The 12755-nt window shown below is 32.8% G+C and overlaps 2 protein-coding genes across 5 annotated transcripts in view; one reads left to right on the top strand and one right to left on the bottom strand.

Moving 5' to 3' along the window:
* Positions 1-5904, top strand: part of LOC110022440 (RNA exonuclease 4-like) — an 8073-nt gene extending 2169 nt beyond the window's left edge. The window contains exons 2-8 of one of the 4 annotated variants that reach the window (XM_020721387.1): positions 279-430; positions 806-939; positions 1319-1530; positions 2110-2319; positions 2689-2769; positions 3902-4180; positions 5394-5904. In XM_020721387.1, coding sequence (XP_020577046.1) covers positions 279-430; positions 806-939; positions 1319-1530; positions 2110-2319; positions 2689-2769; positions 3902-4163 — 1051 coding nt within the window. In that variant the 3' untranslated portion in view covers positions 4164-4180; positions 5394-5904. Of the gene's footprint in view, positions 1-46; positions 431-805; positions 940-1318; positions 1531-2109; positions 2320-2688; positions 2770-3901; positions 4254-5393 lie in introns of those variants that run through there. The other 3 variants (XM_020721386.1, XM_020721389.1, XM_020721388.1) reach the window with 3 other exon arrangements.
* A 1044-nt stretch (positions 5905-6948) lies between these two features.
* On the bottom strand, positions 6949-9353 carry LOC110022472. The gene is made up of 4 exons (XM_020721427.1): positions 9200-9353; positions 8703-8922; positions 8076-8121; positions 6949-7209 (listed from the first exon to the last, which is right to left on the bottom strand). Exons 1-4 carry the CDS (start codon positions 9351-9353, stop codon positions 7093-7095), a joined length of 537 nt encoding a protein of 178 aa, XP_020577086.1. The 3' UTR covers positions 6949-7092.
* Positions 9354-12755: the final 3402 nt, after the last annotated feature.

Raw genomic sequence — 12755 nt, 5'->3', positions numbered from 1 at the left:
ATATATATATATATATTAAAAGAACGACCGAAGACTATTATGCTAGCCCCGACCATCTCTCATGCGCCTAATAATTCGAGTACTACACTCTGCACTCGGGAGGAATCGAACCCCAGACCCAGAGGGGAACTACAACTGACAAGCAGATGCCCGACCAACTGATCTGAGTACGCGACGTTGTGTGTGTCTATATAATAATAATATAAGCCCTTATTTTGTTCAATAGAATTTGGGTAACACAACCAAACATTTAACTTCAGCCCTAAAGTTATTAACAGGGACAAATGCTCTGCATGCTTTAAGCAATACAATAAGAAGGAGCACCTCATTGAGCATATGAAGAACTCTTACCATTCTGTTCATCAGCCCAAATGCGCGATTTGCAAAAAATATTGCAAGACATTGGAGTCAGTGAGGGAGCATCTTACAGGTAGCCTTTTTGAATAATTATGCCAATGATTGCAGTGATGAATTCTTGCTCTAATCCTATTTATTTTTAGGAAGATTTACATCCCGACCATTTAATTCTTATGTATGTACATGTCTAACACCTAAACTTCTATTTTTACATATATGTCACCTTTCCTATGCATGAAACGGTGTATTCAACTTGAAAAGTTAAAATAGTGGTATTTTTGATGTGACATGAAAAATTTGGTTTGCATAAATGTAAAAAGTAAAGTTTAGGTGTTAGATATATCAATAGATAAGAATTTGATGGTATGTATGTAAATGCCCCTTTTATTTTATTTTTTTATTTTTAATTTTCAAGTTTTTATTTTTTTTCATGTACAACAATTGTAAGGTCCACTTGCAAAGAATAGCTGCGCTCTTGTCTTTGTAAGTTTGGGTTGCGAGCTTTGTCTCAAAGTGTTTGATACTACAGAAGATTTGATTGCTCATAGATGCACATGTTACTTGACTCCTGCTACTTGTCCTGTAAGTGAACCATGAAAGCAATTTAGAATTGTGAAAAGTATTAAAATGGTTCCCTGATTCTTTATATGGGATTATTTTAATCCCATAATCTATAAAATTGTCAAATTAATTCTTAGACTTATACGTTGAAATAGTTGTCATACTCTTGTAAAAAAGATTATTATTATGTTCTCATTGAAAGAGTTTGGAGACTAATTTAGCACTTTTAAGAATCTGGGACTAAAATAATCACCCTTGCAAATTCTCAAAGATCATTTTGGCACTTTTCTCGTTTAGAAGCATATTGTTTTATTGAGCTTTGCTAATGGTGCTGCACTTGTGTTTATTCTATACTTTTTCTAATGAATTAGTCACGCTTAAATTATTTTTAATGTTATAGGGACTTGAGAAAATGTATGTAGATCATGATGTACAAAATGACATGGACTTTGATGATAGATTTCCTAAAGTGGTTGCTTTGAACTGTGTAATGGTTGGTGGTGGAAGTGATGGATCACTACATGTTTGTGCGCGTGTTTGTCTCATTGATGTAAATGAGAATGTGATATTTCATTCATATGTGAAACCAATAATTCCTGTTACGGATTATCGGTAATATTTCTTTTCACCAATAAGATTTTGATTGTTAAAATAGTCTCCTGATTATTTTCATGGAATTATTTTAGTCCCCGAGTCTATAAAAGTTTCATATTGGTTCTTATGCCTTCTTAAGGCGGGGTTAGGCTGCAACTTGGTTTTACATTAAATAGGATTTATCAAATTCAGTAAATCCGGATTTATCAAACCATGTGTGACGGAGATGAAGCTTGGGAGCGACGGCGGAGTAAATTCCTTAAACCTGCCCCACAATCGGATTTAGTAAATCTGGATTTACGTCGTAAAGTAGACAAAATGCGAGAAATTTTAATTTAACGGATCGTTGGATTTACTTTTCATTCTTTTAGTGTTTGGTTAGATTTGTCTAAATCCTATTAAAACTTTGCTCCCAAACACCCCTAATATCTATCTATTTTAGCCCCCCTTAAAAAGTTTGGGGACTAAATTGAAACTTTTATCGGCCGACTAAAATCATGCAAAGAGTCGGGAATCATTTTGACACTTTTGTTGCTTTATTATTTTAGGCGTTTTATATTTTAGGCGTTTTATTTATTTATTTATTTATTTTGCTAGATATGAAAAAACGGGTATAAGTGAAGATAATTTAGTCAATGCGATGCCTATTGGAGAAGTTCAAGAGAAAGTTTTGGAGATATTGTACAATGGAGAAGAATCAATTGCCAGAATTCGTTGGGATGGAGGAAAAGCTTGCCTTCTTGTTGGCCATGGCTTAGAAAATGATTTGGATTGCTTGAGAATAAATTATCCTGAACATTTAATAAGGTAACGACTTCTGGTTGAAGCAGGCCAATACAAAATGTAGATATCTATAAAGGGGCATTTACATATATTCCACCCAATTCTTATGTAACTGAACTTTACTTTTTATATTTATGTCACCCAAATCTTTCATATCACATTATAATACCACCATTTTAACTTAAAAGTAAACTACACCTTTTCCTGCATACCTAAGGTTATATATCTAAAAAAATGAAGTTTAGTTGCTAGATATGTAAAAACACGAGTGATGTGCATGTAAATCTTCCTCTCTAGATATGGTGGGATTGTGTGATATTTATTATGTTTTCGCTGCCTGTTCTTTCTATTTAACCTTTTAACCATACTTTTAATCTTTTGGTTTCTTTACAGGGATTCAGCTAAATATGTGCCTCTATTAAAAACCAATTTGGTCAGTAATTCGCTGAAGTATCTAACAAGAACTTATCTTGGGTATGTCTATTTTCATGTTTTTTATAGTTAACTAAGAACAAGTTATCATTATTTTGGTTAGAAGAAATCAATTACATTCTAAATTTTGACATTAGTTCAACTCTTTGGAAAAAGCAGAGAGAGAAAGGGGAGAGAGAGAGAGAGAAAAATGCAAGTCCCAAAAGAATCTTGAAAGAATCAAAGCTCACTTAGAAAACATCAATCATTTCATGATTTGGTTAGGAGAGTGGATGTTTTAGATTCGATTTATATTGAGAAAGGTAGAGGTAGACCTAAAAGGACCCGGGCATGTTATATAAAAAATGATCTTAATTTATTAGAATTAATTAATAATTAATTGAAAATATGACACTCAATAGGACACAATGAAGAAAAAAGATTCATGTGGCCGACCTCACTAAGTGGGATAAAGACTACTTGTTGTTATTGTTGTTGTATCCTCCAATTAGAATTTTTCAAGTTCAAGCAAGATTTTGTTTTGGAAGTGTTTTGTTTAATTTCTATTATAACATTTTATTTGGACAAAATGTCAAAATGGTCCATTGAATATTTACAAAGGTCATTTTAGTCACCCAGTCTATACAACAACAAAGCCTTAATTCCACTACGTGGGGTCGTCTACATGAATCCTTTTTCTCCATTGCGTCCTATTTAGTGTCATATTTTCATTTAGTTATAATAAATTAAGATCATTTTTTATACAATAAACCTAAGTCTTCCTTGGTCTACCTCTGCCTTTCTTAACATAAATCGAATCTAAAACATCTACTCTCTTACTCGGATCATCAGATGGTTACGCTTAATGTGACCAAACCCTTTAAGACGACTCTCTCTAATTTTGTCCGTCACTGGAGCTACACCAACCCTATCCCGGATAAATTCAAAATATTAATTTAATACCTTGTCCGTCACCCAGTCTATACTAAATATTAAATTAATCTCAAAACTTTTTTAATAGAAGCTATAATCATTCATTTTTTAAAAGAACTCTTATTTCACCTTATGTTGAGAAAATCTAAGGATTAATTTAACACTTGTACAAATTTTAGGAGTAAAATGACTTCCTTCAAAGGGGCAAAGGGTTATTTTAACAATGGAACGGTTTCATAACCTATTCATTTTTTCTTATCAGGTATGAGATACAATCCGGAGTTCATGATCCCTACGAAAATTGTGTTGCTGCACTGAGGTTATATAAGAGACTATCCTCCTATGACCATCCAAGTGATGAAGTTTTGATGCAGGAAAACAATGGAGAACTCTATGAATTTGAGAAAAGAAATAATTTTGATTCTGTGAGAGTTGATGAACTCCTAAAGAAAACTCCAGATGAACTCCTCCTGATCTCTACTTCAAATTTTAGGTGTTGGTGTTTGGATACTGGACTACTATAAACTGCTGATTCATTTATGTAAGTTGTTTGATGTGTAAATATATAAAAACTATGTGGTTTGTATTCAAGTCCCCCTTTTTTATAAGGAAAATTTGCATACATATACATATACATGTATGTCTATATATATATATATATATATATATATATATATAATATATATATATATATATATATAACACAATTCTTATGTATTTACATATCTCACAGCTAAACTTTCTTACTTATATAGCATTTGGTGCTTTAAATTTATGCATGAGAAGGTATATTTCAATTTTAAAAGTGATAAGTGTATCAATTTTGATGTGATATTGAAGAATTGAGTGATGTGTAAACTTGAAAGTTTAAGTTTGAGATATGTAATTAGATAAGATTTGTGTGCTATGTATGTACATGCCTCCCTTTATAATTACGAGTATATCAACTAATTATTGTGATTATGATATGAATGGACCAGGAAGGATTGATTCATCTTTTATATCAGTTAATTTTATTTGCTTCCATTATTATTATTATATTCAGAGATTTCTCCTCATTTGTCAGGATTTTTTGATATGGAATTCTAAGTTTCCCTTAGATGCAAGCCCATATGGTTACTTACCATTTTTTATGCTGGAATTCGAGGTTTCCCATAGATGCAGGCCTATATGGTTACTTATCTCTTATGATGATAGAAAAATACTTTTGATTAAAATTATTCATTAAACATTGCATATTCAATATATAATAACAAAATATAGACTTTAGATTATAAAATTTATTACTTTTAGATTAAAGTGAATGATGGGAGAAATGGTGATGAATTTGATCAAGTTCACTTGTTTTGTCATTCTTGATCGTCGATGTCCTTAATTTACTTAATCAGAGGAGATAAACAACTCACCTAACTAAATGATCCTGGTAAACAACCATGGGCCGTCCAAGAGATCTTTATAGATGTGATGTGAATTTTTATCTAAGAAGAAATTTAAGTCGGCCTCAACGGAAAGAAGACTTTATAACAACTAATTGTATCATTAGGATTTACAACTCAAAATCTAGAAAGTTGATGGGGAACATATGAGTTGCACCCATGATCATAATATAGTAATGTTATTTGGCGACAATTATCATGTCAGAGAGTTCTGGTCGTAATTAACATATTCCAAGAATATGCTTATTTATAGTCTTGATTTTGTCTTTTAGTATCTTTATATCATTTTCTTGCAAGGTATATTATGTTGAATTGCAGGTAAGAGGTGTAAGGAGCAAAGCAAGATTCAAAAATAAAAGAAAAAATAAAATGGTGTTCTCGAGCTTAGGCACTAGGACTTTGTGCTTAGGCTCTAGAACTAGTCTCTTTGGAGTCAAAAGACATAGCAATCAAAAACCCGACAATGCACTTGGAGCGTGGGGCGCTACCTTGCAGTGCCTAGGCGCCTCAATCGGGGAAGATTTTTTTAGTGATTTGAAACTCGAAGTTGGACATAAAGCGTTAGGCACCAGAAGAGCAATGCCTAGGCGCTAGTGTTGCGGCGCCTAGGCGTTGTAGAAGAATTGATGGTAGCACCTCGGTGCCACATATGGGCTCCCTGGCGCCATAACACTTTGGGTTTGATTGGAGAAGATATAAATTAGATGAAATATGAAAATGGAGGGCTTTTAAATTAGTTTTCTTCTGTCAAAAAAAATTCTTGGAGGAGGAACAAGAAAGGAGAAGGCCAGAAGTACATCAACAACAGAAGTAGTGAGGTGTGAGAGAATTTGAGAGACAATTGCTTGTATTTACATGTGTTCTCAATTGTAGAGAAGAGAGATAAGTTCTTTTTCGAAGTTTACTTTGTGGATTGTAATATTTTACTTTCAAGACATTTGTACTTGATTTGTCTTTCAATCAAATGTGTTTGTTTGTGTGTTAAAGCATGAGTAGAAAGTAATCCTATTTTTTTTCTCTTGGAATAGTGAAGTAAGATTGATGTGGTGAAATTTTATGTTTAGCTTTGAACGAAATTATTTTTGGTGATGATTAACTTTCCAATCTTCCTTTACATTTCACTTTGGTCATATGATTTGTCAAAATTTGTTGTGAATTATGAGTCTCGGAAGGGATAATAATGGAATCATCTAAGTTAATCAAAATAACTTATTGGAATAAGAATATAACAAAATAGTCATAACAACATGTCTTGACCCTTAAGAGAGTATGCTAATCCTAAGGTAGATGAAATTTATCTTAGTATTCACACCCCAACTGCAGAAGCCAATATAGTCTAACTGAAGTCTGATATCATCCAAATGGTGCAGAACAATCAGTTTGGGGGCACACTTTTAGAAGACCCTAATATCCATTTAGCGAGCTTTTTAGAACTCTACTCCACATTTCATTACAACGATATCTCCAACGACGTCATGAGTCTAAGATTTTTCCCTTTATCTATGAGGGTTGAAGAAAAATTGTGATTGAATTTCTTATCTCCCAGATCAATTAGGACATGGAATGACCTAGGTCAGAAATTCTTAGCAAAGTACTTTCCACCTTAGAAAACGACCAAACTTAGCAGAGACATTACCTCTTTTTGCTAGCATGACGGTAAATCTATTTATGAAGCATGAGAAAGGCTTAAGGAACTCCTTCGGAAGTATGCTTACCAAGCATTACCAGACTTATTGATCATACAACCGTTTTATAATAGGCTGGTAGGATCTCTTAGTTCGATCATAAACGAAGCTGCAGGTGTTACCCTTATGTTGAAACCTTTTGAAAAGTTCAACACGTTTTCAAACAAAGTCCGACTCCTTCCAAATTTAACTTAATATTAATTAAGTATAATAGAAATTTCAAGAACAATGATCATTAATTGTAGCAAGTATGAAAATATCATTATACACACATACATAACATATATATGATAATATAGGGTTATAAAGAAAATTTAATTTCCTTCAGAAATTCAGGCTCTTCCAGTGAAGAGAGGTTGGCTGATGGTGGAAGGAAGGGCAGCATGAATAGCTCCAGTGCACAAAAGCTGGGTTCCACTAGCCATGATAGTCAAGGTCTCTAGTGCTCTCTGCCAAATAAAAAATGCAGAGTTACATCCAGACCACTCAATATTTATGCATTTACATATTTTAACATATAGAAATGTTGTATTTTACATTGTAAAATTTGAAAAATGTGGTATCTCTTAAGATTTTGGTGGTATAAATATAAAAAACTAAAATTATGATGTTAGATATATAAATGTATAGTAATTGAGTGGCATGTATGTAAATTAGTCTTTAGTATTTCTATTCAAGTAAAGAATTTTCAGGGGTTTTTACATGACAACCATCCAAAATATTGAATAATACATTTTAACCACCAAAAATTTAAATATAACATTTTAATAGTCCAATAGTTTTACTCAAAGCCTTCACTGGTAGGGGTGTGAACGAAGCGAACACGAACGAACGGAGCTTGTGTTCGTGTTCGGTTCGTTTGAAATGTGGTTTGTTTGAAATAAGCTCGTGTTCGAAATTGTTCTTGAAGTCAATGTTCGTAATCTTTTCTTAACGAAAGAGCCGGAACATGAGCTGTTTGCGAACGACGAGCCAGATTAACATCCATATTATTAATATATATAAATAATATATTATATTAATTATATAACTTATATTATGTAAATATATAATATCTATATTAGTATATTACAAATATATATATATATGTATATATGATGAGTAGTATTTGGAGGCAAAATGAGCCGAACACGAACAAACAAATCTTTGTTCTTGTTCAGCTCCTTTATATATCAAGCACAAAAAAAATGTCCGTGTTCGGTTAGTTAACTCATCGAACGAATCGAACACGTGCTTCTTAACGAGCCAAACAAGAGTTGTTGTTACATCCCTATGTACATGCACGTATTAAGATGAACATGTTAACAAAGTTTACCAGGCCTGCTGTCCTCCAACCAATGCTTATCTCCTTGCAAGCCAACCTATCAAGAGCTTGTGGACAAATGTTTTAGTATGAACTTAATGGAATTTTGGAAGATTTACATACATACCATTCCATTCTTAACTATTTGCATGTTTAAGACTTAAAATATAAATTTTTTACATGCAAACCATTTTACCATGCATGAAAAGATATAAAGCAAAATTTTGGTGTTACAAATGTAAATACATAGGAATTCGGTGGTATGCATGCAAATGCCCAAATTTTCTTAGGAGCATTTACATAAGTGGCACGTATTTCTTATATATTTACATTTCTTACAGTTAAACTTTATAAAAAGCAAAGTTTATGTGTTCAATATTTGTAAATACATAGGAATTGTGTCTTATGTATGTAAATACCCCAATTTTCTTAGAGGCATTTGCATATATACCTTATATATTTACATATCTAACACCTAAGCTTTAATATTCACATGCATAACACACTCAAAGTTCATCTATACCTGAATGTAACAATTTAGTGGTAGATATGTAAATACATAGTGGTGCGTATGTAAATATCTTCCATGAAAATATTTCAAAAATATCCTCTTTTTCTATATTATTTATGAAATGGTACCCCATGGCCAGAAGTGTGAGGCCCCAAGCCATAACAGAAGAAGCAGCAGCAGATAACAGGCCTGATGTGCTCCCCTGAACAACATTCTGAAGGCCTGTGAGCGACGCAGCAACGCCCACCAATCCAGCAATTAGCGAAAACATCACAACAAACCCTGTGGCTAAGTTCCCAATGGGATAATATACTGGAAACAGCCTTGCAGGCAGACTAAGTTCTGAAACTGCAAAATTAAAATGTAAATATATGAAATCTTTGTGCAATTCTGTCAAATATTCAGCATGTATATGTTTGTGGATATATGATTAAGACGTGGGAGTTGGGCAGGCGGCTTGACGAGCTCGCCATAAGCCCGCATAGAATGGCGGGGGTCGGTTATGACAAAATAGAAATTTAGTGGGTCGGCTCCTAGCCCGAGCCTGCTTTGACAAAGCCTGACTCAACCAATATCCAAGTCTCTTAAGTATAGTTCACGATTGCAAGCTTTTAGGTGTATTTACCTGACTGTGGAGTCTCATCAATGCCATAGTTGAGAGCCCAACCTGCAACAACAACTAGGATGGCATACATCAAGAGGTTAATGAAGAGGAAGAAGGTAGCCAGAGCCTTTGGACCTTCTGTTGCCATTATAAATTTTTCAAGGGAGCTATTCATAAAATTCAGATTGGTTTATGACCTTGCATGGCTATATATACATATATATAATCATTTTTTTTATTTATTTAACAATGAATTATACTGGCTTTTTTATATTGTTAATGGCTTTCTTCAGCTTTAAGGAAAACTGGAATACCTTTGTGCCATGGGGACTTTCCTTATTCATTGCCTTGCTAGAAAGAAAGGGATTGATTGCTTGTGAGTAAAAAGGAAAATTGGGTTACTCCAGAGTTGTTCTGTGACTCATTTTTATATATTGGAAGTTACGGTTACGAGAAAGAGGGAGAGAGAGCTCTCCCTACAGAAGATGAGTCTAGAAAGAAGAGCTGAAAAACCATTAAAACATGGTATGTTCCCCTTCTTTATAGAAGATGGAGAGAGACCATGTGTAAAATTACATGTTTTACCTGTATTTTAGAGGGGTTATACATGATATTACTATCTTTTTGCCCGTTTTGAGTGTGGCAGTCGGTCGGTTTGCTAGATTATTGTTCTTTGGCGATCTTATATGATATTTGGGGGAGTTGTTGAGGGTACTTTACAACGATAGTTGTTAGATTATTGAGGGTATTAGTTCGGTCGCTGGCATTGATACCTATCCTTTATTGGCATGGGTGGCTTTTTGATCATCTGACATTCGGTCAATCAACAACCCTTTAGTTGGCTGGCTGCCGATCAGTCGGCTGGGTGATCTTCAGCCGAACAGATTGATGAAGCCTTGTAGCTTTTCAAGAGTGGATCTCTGTCATGTTTCCTTTGATATGTACCATTAGATTATCTATAGATTTGTAGATTCACATACATCCCACTCAATTTCTATGTATTTACATATCTAACATCTAAAATGTAATTGTACATATATGCCACATTAACTATGCATGAAAAGATAGATTTCATTTCTTTTAAGTTAAAGTAGTTATATTTTTATATGATATGAAAGTTTTGGGTGGTAAAAATGTAAAAAAAAAAGTGAAGTTTCTATGCCATATGTAAATACTAGAAATTTGGTGTTATGTGTGTAAATGCCCAAAAAAATTTATGTGGTTTAGTATGTGTGGGATTGTAATTATGGAAAAGTTATGAGCCAATAGTGAGATCTAAATTCTGTGCATTGTCTCATGTATATGTAAATAGACAAAAAAGAGTGGTATATATGTAAATATTTTATAATTTTAATATTAAAAAAAGAGGATAATAATTGGGGTAGCCATAATGTTCACATGGTCATAACCTGGCTGCATGAGATCCAATGCTGCCACAATATCTAACATGGGCTGATTGTGCTTCAAATTAAAGAGACACGCCATGTGGATTCGCACGTGCTAAATTTAATTTGTTATGTATTGGATTTTTAATTTCTCTACATTATTAAATTTTAAGGCATAATGACGAATAATGTCATATTGAAAATCCGATGATAACTCCGTATAACAACTGCTTACAACTGTTGTATTTAGCATATGACAACTTTCTTCGAACTCTTGAAATTCTATTCTCACATCGTATATCAATAAGTGATGTTTCTGTTGCAGCCAAATATCGTTGCAGCACCAACTATAGCTTTCTTGACCAACTGATGTTATTACAGCTCCACACTACGACCTATGTGACCAACTATCATCTATATGACTTATTGCTCATGCATCTTCCAACTATGACCTTGTGGCTAACTGACGATATCACAACTCAATACGACCAACATGTTCAGCTACAGGTTTGGTGGCCAATTGAAGCTACAACATCTTCCAGCTGCTGCTTATACGACCAACATATGTTATTACAGCTAATGTCTATCACATTTATGGTAGACTATTTTCATTGTAGCAATCAAATACAGTCTTTGTGCCCCGCTGTAACTATTATCACCTAGAACTACAGCCTAATCGTGGCTATTACGTTGAACTATTGTTGTTCATCAACTTTGTAATTTCATATCATTAATTCAAGAGAATAGTGGACTTATGTAGTTGCATTCACATAATAGATTATTTTCACTAGGTGAAGCCCCATGATGTTTTCCCTTGCCAGAGTTCTCCACCTAAAATATCTTGGTGTCTAGCTCATCAAGCATCTAACTACGACCATGGTGGCTAATCGATGCTATCACAACTCTCCACTATGTACGACTTTACTGACCAGCAAAATTCTTGGAGGCCAGTTGAAGCCACTATAGTTTTGATCTATATCCTTTATGGTTAATTGCTGTTATTACAACCACTATATACAACATTTATGGAGGACCGCTGCCTTCATAGCACTTACAATTTTTAGTCTTTCTACAATTTTATTATTACAAGAATGTATACGCATTAAAAACTTTGTATAGTTTGACTTTATATTAATTTACCAATACTTTGCTCAATTTACATTATTCTTCCAATTGTCATAATAGATGACATAAAAACAAGAAAATTAGGTTTCTTATAGCTATCAGCTTTTTTTTTTTTTTTTTTTTTTTTTTTTGCATTAATGTCCACTCTTTTAGATCATAAAAAATATTCATTAAGCTTTACTATTTATAATAATTAAATATAATATGCTCCTTATTAAACTAAGAGACATTTACATACTTGCTAAAAAGTCAATATTTTTTAATGCATCTTTAAGGTGATGAATATGTAAATGTTGGTATGTTTAGGTATTAGTTAGATATGCATGTACATAAGAATTAAATGGTATGCATGTAAATATTCCTAACCTTTTGGACTGACAAGACTAGATTTGGCCGGCAAGAAAAAATCAAAATTGACCATATCTTGCTTCAAAAATCAAAACATGAGATTAAATTAATTTTATTTCGGTAAATTAATTATAAATATTCTGAATTAAATTTAATTAAAAAAATTAAAATTTATTTTTGAGGGCATTTACATACATAGCACCAAATTCTCATGTATTTACTTACCTAATATCTAAACTTTGCTTCTTCTTCTTTTTTTTTTTTTTACATTTTTACCAACAAAATATTTCATTTCATATTTAAATTATACCGTACAATTTTTAAAGCATAGGAATGATGGTATAAATGTAAAAATTACATTTTAGGCGGACTAATATGTAAATACTAGGAATTCAGTGGTAGGGATGTCAAATGGCAAAGAGCAACTCTTTAAGAAGCTCGTGTTCGGCTCGTTAATTTTGTTTGATAAGTTAACGAGCCGAACACGAACTAACATGTGTTCGTTCGTGTTCGACCCGTTTTGGCTCAAAATACTACTCATCAAATTTATATATATATATAAGTATTATTTTAAAAAAAATCTAATTGACTACAAGGCTACAAAGATTTATAATCAATTAAAATATTGATTAAGAAAATAGATAAAAATTATTAAATTAGATTCAAATGATGTTTTAATATAAATAATAATTTTTAAATCTTGCTCAAACATTTATTGT

The sequence above is a fragment of the Phalaenopsis equestris genome, unplaced genomic scaffold (genome assembly GCF_001263595.1).
Source record: "Phalaenopsis equestris unplaced genomic scaffold, ASM126359v1 Scaffold000191, whole genome shotgun sequence".
NCBI classification, from domain to species: Eukaryota; Viridiplantae; Streptophyta; class Magnoliopsida; order Asparagales; family Orchidaceae; genus Phalaenopsis; species Phalaenopsis equestris.
The sequence above is the reverse complement of the archived record's forward strand: the minus strand, read 5'-3'. Positions and strand labels throughout refer to the sequence as shown.